This window comes from Pholcus phalangioides, unplaced genomic scaffold, assembly GCF_987345545.1.
Source record: "Pholcus phalangioides strain wild (caught in Gottingen) unplaced genomic scaffold, Ppha-v1.0 ptg000027l_1, whole genome shotgun sequence".
Lineage (NCBI taxonomy): Eukaryota > Metazoa > Arthropoda > Arachnida > Araneae > Pholcidae > Pholcus > Pholcus phalangioides.
Genome location: NW_028301617.1, coordinates 5,349,799 through 5,374,036, shown reverse-complemented (window position 1 = coordinate 5,374,036; position 24,238 = coordinate 5,349,799). Strand labels below are relative to the sequence as shown.

The following is a 24,238-nucleotide window of genomic DNA, read 5'->3' as shown; positions in this document are numbered from 1 at the left end:
AATGCACCGCAGGAAATATGCTATTTATTATGTTTATTTTTGATCGTTTGATAATTCAGAGTGTTTTAGCCATTCACAGTGAAAACAAACTATTTTTCTACTATATTACTGTACATATGTATACTAAGAATGTGAATTTAAAAGCAATATCACAATCGGAAAAAAAAAATCGATAATGAAAAAAAGTTGTTTACAGACAAGACATAATTTTCCATTTAGCATGCTCTCACTGCAATGCATAACATCAAATTTGAGGGGGAGAGGGAAGACATTTCAAGTGTACATCATCTCTGCCATTTGAGACATCTTTTTCGGTATATGAACCAGCGTCTCAAAATACCCGGCCAGTTCATTCACAGTCGTGTCATCCGCACTGAGTTCTGTCACGGTGTAATCAATTTCTGGACGCAAATGCTCCGAATGCTCTACGATACTTCTGTTACCATCATAGTTATATGAATTATGATGAGGGTCACGGATGTCAATGACTTTTGTGCAGCATGATGCACTAGAACCCGATGGAAAATTTTTATACACTAATGAAGACTTCTGCGCATGGTGATACTGTGGCTTCTTCGAAAGTCTAGAGGTCTTCTTGGTCACCTTTACATGCTTTGCCTTTGACATGTTTTGAGACGGCTTGAAATTTTCTGGAGGCTTTACAGACAGGGACTCCTCGTTGAATTCAGTGGCTTTTGTTGACGTGTGACTGCCATCTTCTCTGATCGTCGCCTGATCACCAGAGCTTGTGCAATACCTAATAAGTTAAAAAGAAATAAAATTGGAAATTACCTTCAACTATTTTTTTTGACAGATTTCCCCCCCCCCCCACCTAATTAATGTGCAATAATTTGATTGGAAAAGACCCAATTAAACAAAACTGCAACTGTGAATGAACAAGTGCTCTAACTCTGTTCATTTATGCTTATAACAATCATGTATTGCATAGCATTTTGCCCCTGTTACATTTAGCCCATGGTACATTTGCCCCTTAAAATTTCGCACCTGACATTTTGCCTGCCCTAAACATATGAGTGACCGAGTGAGTGTGAAATTGACTGTAGGAGTGAGTTAGTGACCGTACAAATGACTGAGAAACCACATAAATGACCGTATCTGTAAACGTGCAATTGACCAAGTGATTATCTACCAATGAGTGATTGACCGTGCGAGTGACGGTATGAATGTCCAAGTGCGTGATTGAGTGACTTACCGTATGAGTGTTCATGGGAATTACTGAGTGATTCACTGTATGAATAACAGAATTAGTGACCAAGTGAATGCTTGTACGCGTTTCCAAGTGAGTGATTGAGCATACGAGTGACCCAGTGAAGGATTGACCGTATGCGTCACCAAGTGATTGCTTGTATGAGTTCCAAAGTGAGTGACCATATGAGTGTCTGCAAAGATGTTATCCCTCCTCATCCCCCTCTTATAGGTGGTTATGTATTACTTTAATGGACTCTAAGAATTTGGAATTTGCAGTAAAACGAAATTTTTTCCAAATTTACGTTGCTACAAAATTTTCCAACAGAAATTGAAGTATAACAGTCATTATGTGTATATATATATATATATATATATATATATATATATAAAAGAAAAGCATTAAAATCCCCCAGGGTACCTTTCCCCCCCCCCCCCTCTTACATACGGCAATGCATTTGTGACAGCAATAGACATTATATACTTTGTGCAAATTTTTGCCGCATACTCACCTAACATTTACACAAGAGGGGCGGAATCTCAGGTGGGAAATGAGATAACCGGGACTGAGAATGTATAACTCGTAGTCGTTCACACGGTCAGGGCAGGTGAAATACCTGCGGGTAAATGTCCAACTTGATCATTTATGCGGTACATCATAGGAATGATGGTATCCATCATTCCTATGTTCAGTCATACTGTCATTCATAAAATCGCTCTTATGGCTGAGGCAGGTGAAATGTCTGGTAGTATATGTCCAACTCACTTGATAACTCATACCATCATTCAGGTGTTCACTCATACAGTCAGGAAGGTGAAATGTGAAGGGAGTAAACTTCCAATTCACTTGATCACTGATAGGGTTACTCATCTGATCACTCACATGGTCATGGCAGGCAAAATGTCCAACTTATTTGATCACTCATACCATCATTCACACGGTCGCTCATAAGGTCAGGGCAGGTTAAATGTCAGGGAGTAAGTTTCCAACTCACTTGGCCTCTCATGCGGTCAGGGTATGCAAAATGCCCAACTCATTTCATTACTCATACCATCATTCATATGTTCACTCCTACGGTCAAGGCAGGTGAAATAACGGGAAGTAAATGTCCAAATTCACTTGATCACTGATAGGATCGCTCATATGGTCAGGGCAGGTGAAATGTCCGGGGCGAAATTTCCGAGGGCCAAATGTCCGGGGCGAAATTTCCGAGGGCCAAATGTACCAGGGATGAAATGTGCTAGGGGCGAGATGTCGGGGAAAAGTTTCCGTGAACCGCATATAGCTTATGTTACATATCAATAGCTATATATGCAATACAGTCAAACTCTGCCGTAATGACTGCAATGGTTTGTGGTAATGGCTCAGATTGAGGTATTTTTTTCAAGGTATAATATACAATAGACTCACTTGTTGGAATCGCGGATAATGTTGTAATTCGAGTGGTTATCGCCTTAACAAAATATGAACCAGACATATATCACAACATGGGCAAAGACTTCATTCATAGTTATCATGATTTCAGTTTTATAAATTCTAAAATTACAGTGGATCCTGTTAGAACGTTTTCCCACTTAGTACGACTTGTTTTCGAGATCCAAATTTTAACTAGACTCATCAAAATTCACTTCTGAAGGGTTTTCCTGCTTATACTGATTTTTCATGACGGTTTTTGTGAGGGGGGATTTACTCATAGTACAATTCTATATTCACACATTTCTCCCATTTTTAAGGGTTACACATTTAAAGGGTTAGGTTCCGATACAAATTGTGTAGGCTCCTGTATTTAGCAAGTCCTGTTCTAGTGTATTTGCAAGAAATATTGTAATGAATGTTAGGGGGTACAAGTTTTATATATTTTTTAAATGGTGACTCCCACAAATATTGTGTGATATCCAAATTCATAATTAAAATGTCAAGAATTCTTAAAAAAATCATATGCAGGGTTTTTCTAAATGTACCAGCTGATTCCCTTTTCCCACTCAAAGATGAGACTACTTTTACCACACTTCAACTTCGGTCATATACTCTATGCAACAATTTTCTGCCGATGGGGTTGTGGAGGAAGTTAAGGCGCTGTCTATCAGAGGTCGCCCCAGGTATGATGGGGAGAAGAGTTTGTTATCTCAGTTCTACCCCAGGATTCAACTTGTGGACATGATGGTAGATGAGCATCTTACTACCGCGCTACTCAGGCGCCCAAAGATGATACTGGCAAAATCTGTTTATCATAGCTGTATCAACTGAAAAATTTTACTAATCACTTCGAAAAACAAAAGACAGAAAATGTTTGCTTACTTGTCGAAATCAACACGAAGTTTTTTGAATTCATTCTGAAGCTTAAAAAGTGGCAGGTCTTCTGTCGTCATTTTATCTTTCCCTCTGCATGTAACTGCAGTCTACTGATTGATTGTCATGAAATATTTTCAGACCTGTAGCAGATTGAAAAAAAAATTTTTTTATGTATTCGGGATATACAAATATTCTCAAGTAATTTATATAGAGTCCTTCCAGAGAATAGTCTATCAAAGATATCACAGAGAATTTTACACCTCTGTCGAGAACTATAAGCTGAGAAACAGAAATGCAGTAGAGCATCGATCATCCGAATACCGAAACATCGCTTAACCGAAAGCGTTCTAGTCGGCAAATTCAAATTTGCGTGCCATGTAGAAACTCCGCTAGTGGCAGCCAGTGCTTTCCCTCGCCCCTCTTACTTGTAAGACGTGGGATGCAAAATATATTGGCCTAGTTTTCTGTTTAATATCACTGTTTCATATTGCGTCTATGACACTGGTACAATTTTTTTTTTATGAATGATCGGTTATCCGAACAACCCCCGTCCCCAACTGTTTCGGATACTCGATGCTCTACTGTACTCTATCCAGAGTTATATCAGTTTTGATCGGGAATGGTTTTGCCCAATTTTGACGGCTTCAAGTGGTCAAAACTCTGACTTGAAATTTTCCCCATTAACTCGTGAGAAGTAGTAGCATGAGAGTGTCTCAATATCCCAATTTAATCTCAACCACTGATGAAATAAAATACAGAATCTGGCCTTTTAAGAGGGTTTTCTTGGAGTATAGAAAAGTCACTGTACGTCTGTGAGTAGAAGTTCATATTTTTTTTCAATTAACTTCTAGCAGGGCCGGTCTTAGACCAAGTAGCACAATACAAAGAGTACACTATAAAAAAATCGAAGTAAATTCTATTAATCAACAAATAAATGTTTTCTAATCCTTGAGTGCATTTTCTGATCGGAAAATAAGAGATGCCAAAAATAGAGTAAATTTGTTGCCACTTCATTTTTATGTGTGAAACAAGGAAACCAATTGTCTAACTAATGATGCAAATAAAAGGTTACTTGTTCTTGATTTTGACTTAATATCAAGACGGTAGATATTTATGTTAAAAACATCGGAATATATGATGGTGATATTTTTGCGCTCTAGTCGTTTTGAAAATTCATAACATCATTGAACTTCAACAGAAATTTTTTTTGAACGTAATAATTTAGAAAATTTCCCAGTGTCCGTTTCATGTGCGTGCCGCTGTGGTGGTCGAGTGGTCATAGTGCCGGACTCGCGTCGCGAAGTCCCGGGTTCGAACCCCACTGTCACCACAGTGGTGGTCGGCTGAAGTTGGTTTCATGTGGTCCCCTTAAAAAAGTCTCGCCACAGAGAGCAGCAGAAATGCAATTCAATCAAAACACATCACTCGCTTCACTTTTGAAATATAGATAGCGGCACTGGAAAAGCAAACACATTTACACTTCCGGCACAATTCACTAGGTAGTAAATCGCCCATAGATGGTGAGTAGACCTGAGATAGTGATAGACCTGAGTTGTGCTCGGTTTGAAAGAAAAAAGTTTCATGTGCGTGCATAGCCTACCTCTTTCTCAAATATTTGATGAAAATAAAAAGAATCAGGAAGAATTAAAAAACAAATGTAGCTTACGAAAATTAGGGGCAATCAACACACAAAATAAATAAAAATACAATAATAATAACGCACGTGCTGCAGCACTCGTTGATAGTGATGATGATTATCAGTAGCGGAGAAAATTATCTGATTGATCCATCCCTCTCGGACCTAACGCTACTCTCGACCCAGTGAGTTTCTCGTAAAATCGATAACGACAAAAAAATTTCTGTTGAAGTTCAATGATATTATATATGAATTTTCAAAACGACTAGCAAAAATATCACCATCATATATTCCCATGTTTTTAACATATATATCTACCGTCTTGATATTAAGACAAAATCAAGAACAAGTAACCTTTCATTCATAGCCGGCTGATGAGAAAAATCCAGTTTTAACGATGGTCGTTAAGGGCGGAACCTCGTTGTATAACGACGTGAGCATAATAGACTCTCCAGGAGTTTGGCGCCCTCGAGCACCGAGTTTACACGTTTTTCCGAAAAACCGGGTTTTCTTAGGAATAGGCTTTTGGGCCGCGTGAACCGAACTGGATCATTTCGCGTCGGCAAACATGTTAGCGTTTGTGTTTTCCTAGCGTGGCTATATATTATATGGCCCTGACATCAACTACTCTGTCGTCTGCATGCTCCGGTTTGAAGGGAAAGAAAACACAGCAAAAATGAAGAGCATATGGGTGATCACGACGCATTTGACTCCTCCAGAAGCAGTCGGCCAATCACGCACGACGTAAAGCGCTGTCGTGACCGTATTGCGCTCTGTAAGAAAATAGTCATCCTGCTTTTTTTTATTGGTGAGTGGACGGTGCGTCCCGCTGGGCGAATCAAGTTGCGCGCGGCACAGAAAAAAACCCGCTCCTAGGAAAACCCGGCTTTAAATATCACCGGGAGTAATTTTTCATCTCAAAAATGTTAAGGGATATTCGTAAACAGTAGTAAAAGAGAAATAACTCTATAAAAAATTACTTAAAATTCAAAGAATATTTACACTCCTGAACGGAATTTGAAGGAATAAAATTGAACTTTGATGCATACTGGCAAACACTGATTGTCACTTCGCTAATGTTGCAGCGGACAGGGCTGAAACTCGACTATCGATTGAATAACATTCCGGGCAACAAATGGAACATTTGGGGGAAATGCACTGATTTTTGTCACAAAAAATTTAAGTGTTAATTTCTATTTACAGGCGAGTCTCGATAACTGGAAAGTTCGAGGCTCCAGATAATCCGGGAATTCGATTAAATTCCTTCTCAAAGCACTTTTCTTTTGTTTGATGCTTCCAACGAATGAGAGTAACTTCAGTTTTAAGGGGTCTGAACCCTTCCGTCAGAGTTTCCCACAGGTCCTTCTATAGTAAATTTATAGTGTAAGAAAATAACATTCTTCACATCGGGCCTCTGTCAGCTTCCCTTATAAAGAGGCCATCGGTTTTGCCATATCTAATATTAGTATTAACTAAGCCAGTGATAGTGATAGGAACCGAGGGACACCCAGGCTCTGTCACACTCGGTGATATAAGCATATTGTCCCTGAGGACTCGGGCGCCTCCGGGGAACCTAACCATTTATTGAGCTTGAGAAAGATATATTACATATATGGACAGATGCCATTACGCACATCGCCAGTTAACAAGTATAAAATTTATGATCGAAAAATGGTGATTCATGTAAATAAATCACAATTACAAATCACAGGTTATAAATCACGAAATCATAATAATCGAGAATAGTTATTGATAAAATTTGATCTGCTTCTCTTCAGGGATTTTCATTGAATTAGTCACTATCACATCAATGAAAACTGTCAATCTGCTGCTGGGTGGATTTAATCGCTGCACCGCGTGGTTTGATTTGGTTCAAAGACATTCGTCAGCAATTGCTGCCTGTATCCAGCTTCTCGATAAGCCCGCGTGGATCATACTATTCTCGATTATTCTGGCTCCTCTTCTCTAAACAGATGTATGAGATCGCTGTCTGGATGTAGTTGACGTCTTATTCTACAGGATCTCTATCTTGTTCTGGCTCCGAGGCTGTCGCTCTGATATCCTCAAGGTGCTGCTCTAGAAAGCGGACCAGTCTATACGTATTTTACTTTTCGAATTTTCCCGCTTTAGGATGCACTCAATCAAGGTATTCGCAGATGTTCGGCTGGCTCTCTGAAGTGGAAGGCCATTGTCTTGGGGCATAGCATTGCGTAGTGAAGAGATGGCCGAACATGCACATTTACCACTGGGGATTGATTTGAACCAATGAAGGTTAGCCGGAAACGGACCATGGCCCGTTACGAACACAATCATCTCACGTGACTATTTATGGTTCCGAGGCATTACATATCGCAAGATGCTGTGAGTTGATCGACCGGGCTCTGTGTTGGCATCCCACTTCTGTTGCATTTATTCCTTAGATCCTTCCATAGTGATGCGGGATATTTGGCGAGTGATGCGGGAAACAGCGGATCACCTCTAATGATTCCGCCTTCGGTAGCTCCCTTCGTCATGGTATCTGCCAATTCATTGCTCCATTGGTCTATATGTGCTTTTACCCAGGAGAGGCTTATTCTGGTATGATTGCAGAGAAGCTTTCTTATTGTCCTAGCCGACCATTTCATGACTTGACTAAGGATTACAGACCACCTGTATGCTGGAGCGACTGTCAGATATAATTAGGGCAGCTTCATGATGTAAAGAAGCATCTAAGACTGCGTTGTAGATGGCAAAAAGCTCAGCCTGAAACACTCAGTTATCCTTTAGCTTGACCGACCATCGGGCTATTACTTGTTAACCTTTAGTCTTAACGTATGAAGCTCCCCAGTCCCCTTTTTCCGACTTGATCCATCCATGTAGTATATAAGTGTAGATGACTGAAGCAGCTCACCTTCGTTTTCTGGTACATCAAAACGCATTTAGCTATTCCGTAGCCCGACTGACGGGTGGGATGACTAACCCTTTATTTTGCGTTCATATGCATGAGGATCCAATGTATTTTCCGTCGTTGAGACTGTCTTGCGGAGCTGGAGTAGACGAGCCGACTTAGCTAGGAACGGCATTTTCAGGTTTGTCTGGAGAGCATCTGTCGGGGTTGGACCATAAGCCCCTGAGGTGTACAGCAGGTATCCTCTCTGAATTGAGTTCAGTCTATTTGAAAGCTGTACCTGAGGCGATGTGTACCGAATTGACGCTCCGTAAGCCATAGTTCGCTCTGCCACCGTCATATACAGGATTCTGCGCATTTCTCGATGCGCCACTTTGCTCCGGCCATAAGTCGAATTTTTTGCAGGGTAGCAGCAATTTTATCCTTCATTTTCGGGATATGGCACTCCCATTTGAGGTCGAGGTCTTGGCTAATGGAAACTCCTAGATACTGCAATGCTGTAGTTCTTTTCTTTTTTATTGTCTTTCCCATCATCCAAATCGATGGGGGACACTTCTTTGGGATCCAGAGAAATCTCGTTTTGCTCGCCGACAGGCAAAGGCTATGGAGTGATAACCAATTTGTGATGGATTGGAATGGCAGCACTACACATAACAAGCATTACACAGAAACAAACTCCACGGAAGGTTCACTATACATACACTCACATTCCAATAAGTACCAATTCGTTAGAAGTTCCGCAGAGAAATATGGACAAAGTGCGTGTCTGGTTTAGTAGTAGTACCTTTTACGCTAGCTCTGCGGAAGGTTCACTATACATACACACACATTGCAACATGTACCAATTCGTTAGAAGTTCCGCAAAGGAATATGGACGAGGTGCATGTCTGGTTTAGTAGTAGTGCCTTTTCCGCTAGCTCTGCAGTTCCTTTGAACTAAGCCAGCGGTTCTCAAAATGTGAGCTGCCAACCTCTGTTAGGAGGAGTTGGTGTAGTGCAGATCCCCCGTCATCAACCGTTGACACACCGTGGGCAAGATTTGATGTTTTACACAGATCTGCGGATAACTAAGCTGCACACATTTAAAAGAGCTCAGCGGACCATTCGTTGAAGAACCCCTGGTGTTTTAATATGTGCCATTGAAGTCATTTTTTTCTAGTCTATTCTCTGGAGACCTGTGGCGGATGGAAAAAATTTGAGAACCACTGAACTAAGAAGTTGGATCAAAAACAAAATAGGTGAAAGTAAAGAGTAAGTATGAATGCATAAGTTTAAGCTCCCACGTCCTGAAAGTCAATTTCTATTGTTTTTTTGGATCAACCGAGTTTTCAAAAATCCAAGGTGAGACTCGGACCCGCTTACCTCGGATTAACGAGACTCGACTGTTTGTACTTTTCTCATCTTTTCCAAGTTCTTGTAAAATGTAGGAACCGCTCAAAACTAGGTACATTTGGAATGAGCACTATGTAGAATATTTCTCTTGACAATGAATTAGACACAAAATACTCAAGAGAATTTTCAACTGGAGTTACAAGAGTTTCGAGCTCCGATTTTCCCACAGTCATAAACATAGAAAAGCGTGAAGTTTCTGGAAATAGTGTTGAAAAATCGAAGTCGACAAATGACATTGTGAGCCATGACACAGTGTGGTGCCATGCTATCGATCAGAGGCTCCACGAGATTTACTCAAAAGAAAAATTATGAACATATTGGCGTTTAGCATGGTGACTCTCAATCAATGTGCCATGGCATTTCTGGGCGACATTGAAGTGCTTCAAAATAAAGCGAGGGTGAAGCGAGACATTTAAAATTACAAATTTCATTTCTGATGACAGAAATGAGATGACTAAGAATAAAAATGACTGACCGTGAACGAAAAAGTATATTGCAATCCCTTCCTCAGAAACAGTTATTTTTTTTACTTCGTTTAATGATAGAGTGCAATAAATGAGCTTTACTTAATTTCTGAGTGTCTTGTCATAAACTGTAAGGATTGCTCAAGTGAAACAAGGACTGGTGTCTGAAAAATTACAGATACTTTATTGGGAAATGAACACTACAGCACTCGAGAAACATAGTAATGAGGCTTCCAGAGAACCTAAAGATAATCACTGGACATCATACAGAGACCATTGGTCAGGCAAATGCCCCAACGAGGTACAAATTTCTCAATACCTTACGTGAAGAACAGAGGCTGATGGAACCACTCTTTCACAGTATCATGCACCGCTTGATTGCAGATGAAGCGCAGGGCCTTTTTTAACGGACCAAACACGTTGGTTATTGCAAGGCGATAGATCCGGAAAGTGAGATGGGTGATCCAACATTTCCCACCGAAAAGCAAGCACGTTGTGTTCTTTGTTGCTTTGGAAGGTTCTGTAACGTGCCACAATAGCGTTGAGCATAGATTGTGGCCCCGACGGGCATCCACTACAACATCAATGGTCCCTGGATATCAAAGAACAGGCTCAACATGACCTTTTCAGCCACAGCAGATGACTGGACCTTCTTTGACCTCGGTGACGACGGATGTCTCCTGACTCATCATTTTTGTTATCGATTTCAAATGTTGGCACCTTTCACCCATAGCCACAATATGCTCCAAGAATGCTCTCACTTCTAAGCAAATTCCCACGCAACATCTTTTTTGTTCATGGCGAAGGTGTCGGGGTACCCATTAAGCACAAACTTTCCGAAACCCCTGTTCCCTATGTATAATCGTGTGTATGGATATCCCACGCAAATGTTCACAGCAGTGGTGTGCCCGTTATACGGTGATTCACCAGCATACCCACACTAAAAATTCTTTCGACATCGATAACGGGCTCCTGTCCAGAGCGATGGAGGTCCGCCGTACTTCGTCGGACACACCACTTGAACACAGTGCTTCGTTTGAGGCACGGTTCCCAATATACGACTTGCATTCGACGAAAAAATTCACTTGCCATCACACTTTCTTTGGACAAAAAATTGAATAATGCCATGCTGTACTTGCTTGGACGTATCCATCATACACCTCTGCTGTTACAAATGGTTGCTGTGCTTAGCGAAGATGGCTCTGGAAATTCACGCGTTCACTTGAACAACACGTATAAATGCGACAGCATTTATTACCATCAAAGATGTTTAAAAAAAAATCGGATTAATCGGAAAACTTGTAGCCAGTCTGTCACTGTTCAATTTGTATTCAAAATGTACAGGAGAAAGAAAAAAAAAAGCAAAACTTTAATTTACAAACAAAAAATAAAAATTTCCTTATCGAGGGCTTGACTTGACTTGAAAAATTAGAGTCCTCTATACCTACCTTATCGAGGGTTTTGTTTGATCCGTGACAATTCTGACTTCTATGACTGCTTCCCAGAGTGAACTCTTTCATGATTCATCAAACCTTATCTTCATTGTGGAGTCTTTTGTGAGTATTTAAACGTTCGATTCGAGAAAACTTCTTGCCACAAAAATCGCACTCGTACGGCTTCTCACCAGTGTGAACTTTTTTATGTCTGCTTAAATGACCGATTCGAGAAAACGTTTCACCACAATAATCACACTCATACGGCTTCTCACCAGTGTGAACTCTCTTGTGTGCGCTTAAATGCCCGCTTAGAGAAAACGTTTGATTACAGACATCACACACATATGACCTCTCCCCAGAGTGAATTTTTTTGTGATTATTTAAACTGCTGTTATGAGCAAATGTTCTACCACAGAAATCACACTCATATGGCTTCTCTTTAGTGTGAACTCTTTTGTGTCTGTTGAAAGAGTTGTTTCGAGAAAATTTTTTACCACAAACAGCACATTCATATGGCTTCTCTCCAGTGTGAATTCTTTCGTGGTTTTTTAAATTGGAGACTTTAGCAAACGTTTCACCACAGAAGTAACACTCGTACGGCTTCTTCCCACCATGAAATCTTTTGTGAACATTCAACTCAGAGCTCTTGGAAAATGTTTTCCCGCAGGACTCGCACTTATGCGGATAATTTTGAGTACGGAAATGATCATGAGAAATGAGTTCGGAATGCTTCTTACTCGATGTTGAAGAGATTGAAATACGACTAGAATTGCCTTTATCTACATCGTCTTCATTATGTGATCTCGTAGAAGACGATTCATCCATTCCAAAAGAGTAAGAAAAACATCGAAGATTTATTTAAACACAGCAGAGCCTTGGTAATTCACTACATTTCTCGTCCGGTTCAATATTGCTGAATATACTGTAGCTGCGTTTCGACTTGTACAGAATCAGGAGCATTCCTTTCCAGATTTTAATTATCTTCAATTACCTGGAAAAAGAGTTATCATAATTTCTTCTATATGTCAATCTATACAGATACAGCAAGATACATTAGAGTCTCGCTTATCCGACATAAACGGGCCGGCAGAACGTCGGATAGTAGGGAGGTGTTAAGAAAAAGCCTATTAAACGTCAAACTATGTTAAAATTTTACGAACCTAATAATTATGTTTTACAACAAAACAGAAAAAAAATTGACTGATTACAGCAAATTAACAGTTACAGAATACTCTGAAGTTAAATACAGTATACTTAAAAAGTTTGGTCCTGTGACGATTTAAAGAAATTTTTGATCGTAGTCTGCTTTCCTGACGAGTGCCGTTTCTTAGCTGCCAAGTCTTGCCATCTTTGAAGCATTATTATGTCGATTCCTGTAGCTTCTTCTTGTTGCTCAATGTATTTAATCGCAGCTTCTAGAGCCTCAGTCGTTGTGTGATATTCGGGGAGGCTCAACGGTTTTGGTGATTGATCTTGATCTTCAATTTCGTTGTCATCGCAATAGACATTAACGACACTTTCTTCATCAGTTATTTCATATTGATAATCATAGTCATAGTGTAGATAGGCGCACCACTGTACAATCGGGGTAACTAATTAGCTACGGTAGAGTCGAGAGCAACAAAAAAACAGACTACGCTCACAACCTGCAGTTCTTGCAATTGGTGCGTTTTGTGTTGTTTTTTTGCGGTTGGGAATCGGATAATCGAAACTCTATTATATTCAGATCACCAGCTCAACAATGATTCTAACACAGGCGTCTCTTGCTTTACGCGATTAAATGGTTCCCCGAAATAGTCGCGCAAGACGATATTACGTAAAGTGAGTTGAATTTAACATGGGGGAGATAGGAAGGGGCAAGGGGTTAGTTTTCTTCAGAATAATAAAAAAAATTATAATCGAGTTTGACTGCATATACAGTGTGGAAGAAACTATAAGTCCAGGTATAAAATGGTATAAAATCAAAATTAAAAAAAAACAGTGCATCAGAATTTTTAAAATTTTTTCTCAGAGATGATTAATATTATGAGAAATATATCTCAACATAAAAGCTTATTCGGAAACTGGAAATACTTTTCAGTAGATATATTTTATTTAAAGTAGATAAAAGAAAGTTGTCTAAAAGATTTCAAAACCGCTTGTCCGAAACCTCACAGTACCGAAATATAAATCAAAGACCGATGGACTTTCATTTAATAATATCATATTTGTCATACCTAAAGAAAATATAAAACATTCCAACGAAAGAAAAATCGTCCGGACCTATCAATAGTGGATGTTCAAAAGCATTCTTAACCTCCGTGTGCTGAAATAGCCCACCGCATGATCAGGGCCGGATTTAGGTTTGATGGTGCCATAGGACGTACATCAAGACTACTGACCCAAGGGTAAAAATTCACAGCACATTTGCAATGTGAGGTAACAAAATTCTGAACCTCCTACTTCCATGTATTACAAATACAACGCCACAACAGGCAAATTGCCCAACGAGGTGGCTGACTTAAGAACATCATGGATCCCGAGCCATTTTTTTTGGAGGCCCTACCTACTACTGCTACACCCCAAATGCAACCCCCCCCCCACAGAACCTCCCAACAAACCCCCCAACGAATCGGTACATGCGGGAATGTGCGTGTACGTGTAGTGCAACCTGACGTAAAGTTTGTTTCTGTGTAATGTTTGTTATGTGTAGTGCTGCCATCTGCCACCAGTTTTTTTTTTCTAACTATGAGTGAAGTGTTATGATTGAATGATTTATCGTTGTAGGACTGTTGCTCTCTGTGGCGAGACTTTTTAACGGGGAGATCGGCTCGCATTTGCGCCTTGAAGTTGGGAACCACAGAAAACCAACTTCAGCCGACCACCACTGTAGGGTTCGAACCCGGATCCTCGCATCGCGAGTCCGTCACTATAACCACTCGACCACCACAGCGGCAAATGGAATATTAAAATTTGATCTTTGAAATCTTGCGCGACAATTTCTATGAAAAATAACAGTTTGAGCTTTTTGGGGCACTCTGCAGACCTCTGAGCCCTAGGCTTCAGCATATCTAGCCTATAACAAAATCTGGCCCTGTATATGCTGTATTAGAATAAATGATATTTTAACTTTAAAATAAAAGTACAAGCAAATTTAAAAACTGTCTCCATCTAAAATCTGTCTGGAAGTGTCAAATTGATTTTTGTTTCAGGTGTCTCCTGTTGGCTATTTTATCAAACTGCTGCTATGATTTTGATGTGGAGGGTTCACCAGTACTATGGGAGGGGCAGTTTCACACAGTACTATGGTTTTCACTATAATGTTCAGGCCCCGTTTAATAATATCATATCAAGTACTCATATCTCAAAAAGTACATGAAACATATGAGAGCTTTTTTTGCAACTCATTGGGTCAGGGGGAAGGGGGATTGCACATGACCGTTGAAAAGACCAAAGATTTGTATGTATTTTTGACAAATGTAGTGGCGTCTTTTCCTTTTTACTCCTTTGTTTGAAAAGGAAAACTCTGTACTTAAACATTTTCTGTTTTTGCTTGTTTACATTATTATTTGCGCATGCACTTCATTAACTAGATACTTTGTAGAATAAAAAATGATATCGTTTTGATAACTGAAACAGTATTTGTGATTTACTCTAATATTAAGTTGCCATTCTGATAGTAAGCAGGCAAAGTTCAGTGCAAAGCATGGTTGGGTTTTTGACATGACAAGCACCAAAAGTTGCTTTAAACCGTCAAAAGAGTCAAAACCTAAATGAATGCTTTTGGATAATGTTTTATGTTTTGAACACAATAGGTATATCACATGATGAGAAGCTTACTTTGTTTGTGCATATTGAAATGTTTTATTTTTTCTGATTTATGTCCTAATAATAACAATATATAATAACTTGCAATTTCCAATCTTTCAACATTTCAATTTAGCAACTTGGAATTTTTCAACATACAAAGACACTATTGTGGAACAAAGTGAGAACAGACCTTCCATTTGTCCAAACTCTCAGATGAACAGTGGATTTAGGAATTTCAGAGCTCCTTGATTAGCCGGGTTGATGCACAACAATCATTTGGAAAAATTTCTGCCACTTTTTCACCATTTTCTTCCATTTGAACTGTCAATGATGGTCTTGGACCAGGCCCGTCATTGGGGGGGGCTCCCCCTTGCTTTTGAAAATACACTACAAATGGTATATATATACAAATATATATATATATGCATGCCTTGAGTACATGTTCTTTGCCCCCCCCCCCCATCCTGGAAAAAGTTGAAATGACGGCCCTTTCCTGGACATGGATCATCTTCAGTACTCTTTCTACCACCATGAAATCTTGAATACCGATTAAAAACGTTCTTTCGACTCATTGCTTCATTTCCATAAACAGTCTGAATCATTTTAAAATTTCTGTGGCACTTTTACCTTATTTTAAACAAAATTTAATGTTGGCACATTGCTCCATTGTTCCTTTTCTGACCAAGACTCAGAAGGTATTGTCACTGTAATTGATTATAAATAAACTGGCACTGTGGACCTTTCACAGATGTAAATGTTTCGGTTGTTAACCCAATTATTCACCCAAAGATGCTGCTGGTAGTTACATGAAAATAAAACCAGTCACCGTTCCCACTGGACACACTGTGTATGTGTGCTAGGGGATCAGGGTTAGGTTTCGACCTCAGAAAGTAACTTAGTATTAAAGCAATCAAACAACTTACTGTAAATGTTGACAAATAATGTTTTTTTAAACCTGATAGATATGTTAAATAACAAAACACATATTTTTATGTAGATTAAAGGGTTTCATAATATGAATTACATAAATTCTGAGTATAAAATATCTATTTTGATAATTAAAATTTTCTGATCTGTCCAAAATTTCCTTACACGTAAAAATTCTCATGCAGCATCTGTTAATGTATCAATCAAACTCATTTATTGTCACCTAAAGCTTTCTTAGCTCAGGTTGTAAAAATCCAGAGTTTGAGAGTATTTTCAATCAAAGCAGAGGTGACAGGACTTGATATTCTAAGTATTGTTTTGCACATTTAGATATAGCTTTAATTGGTAAACCATTGCATTATAAATGCTAGTAAATATACTGTTATGAAAATTATGTAAATAGTCACTTATGTAATTTTTCACCTGTATATAATCGGTAGCTCGTTTCATTGGAAACCCTCGAAATTATGACAAACTGGGCACGTTTGGCATCAGCTTCAACCTGATGCCCCAAACCAGAAATCTAAAGATATTACTTGAATCATCAAGACCATTCTAGAAAATCTGTTTCACCCCACCCTACAAGTAGTGCCACCCATGGCCCCCACATCCTGGAACAGGGGCCCCTAGGCTAGGACCTTTTGTGGGTCCCCCAGAAGACTTTCATGGGCCCCTTTATGATGAATTTATGTGTGAAAAAAAATGTGAATCATCCCGGGTCCCACAGTTGCAACCCTGTCAGCACCACCCTTGTGAGGGCCATGGTGCCAGTAAAACTGAACGAGGAGTTGAAAAATTGTATCAAAAGACAAGGTCTGATTGCACTCAATATTTTGAGGTCACGTTCTGCCAAGAAATCTGTTTGTAATAGTTGTTCTGTGACGTTATGCATTTTATTTCCTCCTCTACTCATTTCAAGGACTTGTGTGAGAAATTATCCAGAACAATATCATATCAGAGTCAAACTTAGTTTTTCTTACTTTTTGCACCAAAAATAACTCATAGGAGTTTCTTAAGCATCATATACAAGCCAGCAACACCTAATAAAAGGTCATTCTAGTCCTACAATTCAGTATTTTGATTGCTAGATATATTCTAATGTTATGCATAATAAGGGTATTGTTTTAAGTATCAGTGATTATCTAGATCCGGTTGGCCAACTTCTCTCTGTTCGAGGGCCAACATATTAGCATAGCTGCCAACTTTTGAAAATGAAAATTCTGGAGATTTTCGCGCAAACCCTTATTTTATGATAAAACCACTCCCTAATAAATACAATAGGGATTTTCCAAACATAAAAGTTAAAGCGTAGGGAATAAAATCCCTACTGAAGTCAAATTAAAATAGGGATTTTACACACATGGAAGTTAAACCCTTGAGAATAAAATTCCTACGCAAAAAACAAGTGAAATTGGAGGCCAAAACTTCAATGATGTAAAAATAAATATTGTGTTCAATCAGAAACACTGTGAACAAACATTCGGCGCGAATGATCCCAAAATCATCGGAAGATGAAGGAAAACACCGTCAATTTTTGAAGAACACTGACTTTTTGTGACACTTGCTTGATGTTTTTTTTTTCATTTCACGAGTGATGATGGCAGTCTTTCCATGACCGATGTTTATGTCCGTAACACAACTTGTACAAAAAGGAAAAGTCGGCCCTCTTCCGGAACATTTGATGAAAGGAAATTCATCGGAATAAGTATCTTTAAAATTGATTAAATATGTTTTTGCTTATCATTATTCATGCTTTGTTATATCGCACGTACGTAACTTCAACAAAAGAAATTTTGACCATATGCGCGTCACTAGAATCTTCAATTATTATCCAGGACTATTGGCTGCTAAGCCATTTCCCTGCACGATAAGATAAACGACTTTCTTGTTACCATCAGAGGGTTTGTAAAACTCCCTTAAAAAGGGAATTTCCCCATTTACGATGTGTGACGTCATTTCGAAAGGGAAAAAAAAGAGGCTTCATGCCTCACAAGAAATTCCTTAGGGATTGTTTTCATAAGCAGGGATTTTTTAATGATGTAGGGAATTTTTAGGGACAATTAGGGATTTTTGTGATTTTCATAAAAATTCGGGAGATTTAAGAACTTTTCGGGAGGTCGAGCGATGAAGCTAAAATTTGGGAGACTTGGCAGCTATGTATTAGACAGAGACGCAGTATCGTAGGCCGCACCAGAGACAAAACACCTGCATATAAGCCGCATCCAGTACAATTTCTTGCTATGGCACCGTGGGCCAAAAGAATTTGATGGGATTTATTAACTAATTAACTACACTCTTCATTTAATTATTACATTAGCATTGTAGCATTTTGCTAAAGTTCCCCCCCCCCTTTTCTATTTTCGCTTTTTTGCAAAAGGAATTTTTTATCTAGCTTAAACCCTGATCATATGTGTGTTCACAAAGAGGTTTTGTGTTTTTGTGTTGAAAATGCAAATTGTTTTTGTCATACTTAGATGTAACTGAATTTTTATGGGCAATATATTCATATTTTATCACAATTATTGGTCCATTACTCTTATTGGGTTGCTGTATTTTTGAAATAGTTTAGATATAAACAGTGTTTAGAATGAGTAACTTGAGTCGACCAGTCACTTTTGTCTTTGGGCTACTCAAGATGAGAGATAGGACAAATATTCGGCTGCTATTCGGTATTCAGCCTTTTTGCCGAACATTCAGTTAGGCTGAATAATGTTTAAGTATTAATCAGAATAACTATGTAACTCAAAGCACACCAAACTAATTTTGAATTAGTTATAGTATATATATTAGTTACATTAATTGGAATTTTTCCCTTAAATTTAAATTTACTGATTATATTTTATTGTGGGTGGTGTATATCCCTTTCTGTAAAAGAGGTTATGGCAGGTTAAATTTCGAGGATAAGTAAAACATGAAACTGAAAATAGAATCCCACTGCAATAAGCATGTATTGCACGAGTTCACTTACTGAAGGAGGTACCTGGTAGTATGGCGAATCACCTCGCAAATAGTAAATTGTGTTTAATATGTATGCACATTTAAGAGATGGCATTACAAGCTCGCTGTCTGAATCTATGCAGTAGCATGACGCGCAGAGAGTCAATGATGCACCTACAATAGCCACATGTTTTTCCTAATGTAATTATATTGTAAATAAATAAGTTGATTCTCATAAAAGAATGGAGTCAGATTATTCAACGTAAAGATCGCCATCACCACCGGCCACACAAAACTAGACAAGATACATATCAAGCTACTGAGAGAGTCAAACGGGGCAAAGAATATCTAAAGCGGAAAAATAAGTCGTAAATTATAATAAGGCATAACTGGTTGAGCATAAATAATGGTTGACATGTTTTTAATTAGATGTATAATTGTAACAAGTGTTGAAAAAAAAGTGATTACGTAGGTTATATATTCAAATAGAATAAACCATCATTGAATTTGATTGTCAGTAAATTGTGGCAATAAAAATCTTTCAATTATCAGTTTCTAACATTTATTTGAATAATAAATTGCATAATTAAAATTCAATAGCAATCATTTGAAATTAGCAATAATTTCATTTTCAATTAAAAACACCAGTTTTATTCATAATTGTAGTTAATTTCAAGAAAATTGATATTTGGCGGAAAACATCAGCCAAATATTCAACCAAATCACAATTTGTTGTATCCCTACTCAAGATTGATTTGAGGTATCCCAGTGTAAAGAAAGCCCATAATTTTTTTCAGTCGAAAACATTCTATGTCATCCAAAAAGGAAAAACATAGAGCTCAAGAAATAGAAAGTAAATCAATTCCAAAGCGGTGGTTTACTGCGCCCCAACCGCCATATTATTTTATCGGCAATTATATCATTGTACAGGATTTTCAATGCATTAACTAAATAAATAAAATGTCTTATACTGCTACTGGCACTTGTGGGGAGTTTAGCCTCAGATCAGAAGTTAGCAACATTCTAATTTGCATAAATACAATTTCAATACTAGTTTACGGTTAGCTAAAACCGTTATGGTAGAACCGTTGATGGTTTTGAAACAGTTTTATGGAACGAACCCCAATATCTATTTTTTAAAAAATTGATATTTCTTCAGTATAAACCAATTTTATTACAGCACCAGTAACATAATAATTCACATCTATATGTCTAAACCCCCCCCCCCCCCAGGAAAAACTATCAGTTCATGCACAGCACCAATTAGACACCCATGTTTTCTCAACAGCCAGGCTGCTACAGCATCATTCATAGCGGGTTGCAAGTGTGATTGGCCATTTATTTCCCCCCCCCCATTCATTTCCCTTCAGTTGTGTGTTTGACTGGGCCATCCCCTTACAGAAAAAATAAAATAAAACCAGGCTGCAAGCTTCCAAAAATTGAGAATCAATGTAAGCAAATATGGATTCCACTGGCAGCACAATTAGAAGTTAGTTTTCTGTGGTTACCAACTTTGAAGTGTGAATGTGAGCGTCATTTGCCTCATTAAAAACTCTCACCACAGAGACCATCAGGCCTATAATGAATACAATATTCAATCTCATTACACTTTACTCATAGTTTGAAAAATAGATGGCAGCGCTGAAACCTCATGCACACAACACTAGACATATAATCAGACTGTTAGGCACACTTGCATACTCTATGCTAAAACTTGAACAGCAATAGTGTAATCCCTAGTTGGCGATTTTTGGCGACCATTTCCTTTATACGTAGTCTGTTAGCACTTTTCTTCTTGGTCTGTGATGGTCAACCATTTTCTTCCATTGGCATTTTTTTCCTGCCAGCGATTAATACTATCATATTCAGACGTGCCAACTTTTGGAATCCAGAAATCCGGAGATTCTCCCAAAGGGGGGTACCTCGATCAAAGAAAAAATTCACAAAAAAAAATTTTTTTGGACATTTTTTTTTAGTCAATTAAGAAAAAGTTTCATTCTCTCCCCCCTCCCCCCCAAAGGTTCTGCATTGTCCCTGATTCCATGCCAGTCTTTCCATTCAGAATAGAGAAATCACATCTACATACTGTTCGTAAAACATAAGTGTTTCCTTTCGTGGATGCTATCGGTGATTGATAATCTTGGGTATATGAACTGTTAAAAGCTTGATATTTAGCTGTATATAGCTTAAAGTTTTATATTTTCTTTCTGAAGACACATTTAATCGGAGGAAACAATTAAAAAACTTAAATACAAAGATGCTGACAAAAAAATTTGTGTTCACCGCACGGCTGTTAATGGAATACAATAACGATTATATAGGAATTTCTGCAACCAAGGTCATGCCCCTGATAAATGATTGCCGATAAACGCTACATAAAAAAAGTCACGTCTTTGCCAGTTGCTTAAATGTTGTCACCAAGACTTCTTTTACGGCTGCTCGATGGAAATGACCACGGCTGTCCTCTATGGGTGTTTTCCCTAATGATGACAGCAGTCATTGACGTCACGATAACGTGAAAGCTCACGTAAAATCTAATTTTCTGCCAAAATCAGAAGAAATTTTAGCAAATGCGGAGAACGGGAGGAAGGATGAAAAATCCAGTCTTCTACAGGGTCGTCATTTCAACTTTTTCCAGGGGGGGGGGGGCAAAGCACATGTGCTCAATGTATGTGTGTGTATATATATATATATATATATACCATTTTCAGTTTATTTTCAAAAGCCGGGGGGGGGGGGCCCTCCCCTAAATGACATGCCTGGTCTCCCGCCTAAATCCAGAGAGTTGGAAAGTCTGCACATTTCTTTTTTTTGCTATTGGTTGTCATCTGACGTCACCTCTAGAAAAGTTTGCTGTAATTATAATGTAGGCTGTAGCATTTGAATTTTGTCTGCTAGTATAGGGATGCAAATTTTCTGAGATAATTTTTTTTGTTATATGTTGTATCGTTTATATTGTTTATAGGATTACACATGGATTATCTCTGGTTGTACATATTTCTATTTTAATCAATTATTTTGCACACTGGTTGTTATATCCTGCAAATAAGTTTTTATTGAACCCACAGATTGTTTTTGACAAAGACATACAAAAACGACTCTTTTGTCACAAACGGTTAAAAAAGAGTCCGAGTTCAAATATTATTTTTAAATAATATGTATATTTCGCAAACTATATATTTATACATAACAGGAGGGAGACGATTGTTTAATGTGAGTCCTGGTTTTTCTTATTTTCAATCCCGTATCTGGCATAAGGATGTAATATATATTTTTAATCTTGATCCCTTATTTAGCCCGAGAACGTTATTGTTTTTGTTGTTAGTTTTTTATAGTCATTTTTTTAATGTTCTAACAGCTAAATTCATGGTTCCTCTGCGGTTCCCCCGGAGTAGTTTAGTAGATCTCATAAGTGAGTAGTTCTTGACTTATGAGATAATCCCTTCAAAGAATAAATAGGGAGACAAATCAATATCTCCAGTTCTCCAACACACCTCTAGGAGCCACAACACACTTTGAGAAACACTGGATTATACTACAGCTGTTCTGCAAAACTGTTTGAGTAAAATGCCCATAGCGACAGACCGGAGTTGTGCGTAGAAGGAAAAAAAGAAAAACACAATGTGGATATGGATGCTTTTTAAAGGTTTTTACTAGACATGATAACATGTCATTATGTCTTCCACATCCTCAATCTAGCGTAAGATTGCGTATGGGGTACCCGCTATTGTGAGATTCACACACAAAAATTGACAAAAAAAAAATTATTTCACAAGATTGTTAGCCCATATTGCATCTAACTTAAGGCTAATGCTCATTTACTGATGCACAAACAGTGAATAATACCGAAATAAGTGTCATTTTTGACCCCACCCCCCCCCCTGTCAGCAGCTTAGATTATTTCATATCATCAAAAAGGGGTGGTTGATGACGTAAGCAACCTTCAAACTCCCCCCCCCCTTGTCATCAAACGTCAGCAAATCCGAAACCCCCTTCTCCCCCCTCAATGCTGACATAATACTTGAATGACCCCAAATTACAGAAAACCAACTTCAGCCGACCACCAGCGACATACTTTAAATTACTGCTACTCATTTTACTATGCGATTTTTTGGCGCCCAACATGTCTGATGGCCCGACGAAGAGTCACCAAGGCTGTCAGACACTACGGACGCCAAAAAAAAAAAAAAAATCAGTGTGCAAAACATGATAGAAACCACCAAGCATAAAAATAGAAAAAAAATCTGTAGGTTCATTTTAAATAATAAACCGATAAGACAGAAGGCATAGCAATGGATGAATAAGTGATAAATAAAACGGTATAATACAACCTGATCATTAGATAATAATTCAAATGACGCGAGCTACAGAAGGGAAGAATAATAATCCAAGAGACGCGCTGGAAATGGAACAGCGGCAGTTCAAAATTTTTGAAAAAACGCGGTGAACAAAAGAAAAAAAAAAAAAAAACTCGTTTGGCGAAGCCAGCGCCATCTGGTATCACCGAGCGGAAACTTGAAAGATGTTAAAAAATACGGCAACTCAGAGAACCATTATGATGGTCTTGGCGACTTATCGCGAGGAAAAAGTCGCCAAAGTCATGGAGGACCATACTGCATCTGTTCCGCATTGGAATTTTAACACAGTGGCATATTCGATGTAAAGAAATAAAACTTGAACTACAAGCTTCTCATCATGATCTTGCTGTGCCCTCCTAATGGCCATGTTCAGGACAGATCCAAGATCCTTGAAGGGTTATTTATCAAGAGGGCTGATAATTATTGAGATCTTGTCTCATTAACGCCCATACTTTTAATAAACAAACTGAATGTAGACCTCCCCGCCGTTCTTTGCTCCAAATAGGTTAAAACGGGCCTACATCTACTGACCTGCACTTGAAGATGATCTTGACCACGAATGGATCCGTCCAAGGTAAAAGTGCATCCACGCCAAGAAAGGATCCTATTGTCTTCTTTAATGACTAATTATGACCATCTATAATAACCATTTAACGATCGACATCAGCGAAAACAAGTTGGCTAAGCTTATTGGGTAAATATTGTCGGCTGTGACTGAACTCAGCTCATCAGACAAACGAAGGATGAAGTTCGTAGTGGTTGTTCTTCCAAAAAAACAAAAAATATTTTGTTTTCAAGAAATTCGATTCGATTAATCCTGACAAAAACAGTTTTAAAGAACGTTTTATGGGGACGAAATCGGAAATTTTGACGAAAGTAATGCCATAAACAATCGAAAAGAAAACAATGATGTC

The 24,238-nt window shown here is 38.4% G+C and overlaps 1 protein-coding gene across 2 annotated transcripts; it reads right to left on the bottom strand.

Moving 5' to 3' along the window:
* Positions 1 to 24,043, bottom strand: LOC149068237 (uncharacterized). Of its 2 annotated transcripts, none has more exons than XM_089251486.1 (3): positions 11,326 to 11,410; positions 3,506 to 3,639; positions 1 to 757 (listed from the first exon to the last, which is right to left on the bottom strand). In XM_089251486.1, exons 2-3 carry the CDS (start codon positions 3,574 to 3,576, stop codon positions 274 to 276), a joined length of 555 nt encoding a protein of 184 aa, XP_089107612.1. In that variant the 5' UTR covers positions 3,577 to 3,639; positions 11,326 to 11,410; the 3' UTR covers positions 1 to 273. The 2 variants fall into 2 exon arrangements, with proteins under 2 accessions (XP_089107612.1, XP_089107611.1); XM_089251485.1 differs by lacking the exon at positions 11,326 to 11,410 and adding an exon at positions 23,856 to 24,043 and having other exon boundaries at positions 2 to 757.
* Between the last annotated feature and the right edge of the window lie 195 nt (positions 24,044 to 24,238).

What these genes read in the sequence shown, in the direction of transcription:
- LOC149068237 (XM_089251485.1), bottom strand. Translation starts at nt 3,576, where the DNA reads ATGACGACAGAAGACCTGCCACTTTTTAAGCTTCAGAATGAATTCAAA. An exon ending in CTTCGTGTTGATTTCGACAA is followed by an intron (nt 758 to 3,505) that starts GTAAGCAAACAT and finishes TTAACTTATTAG; the next exon opens with GTATTGCACAAGCTCTGGTG.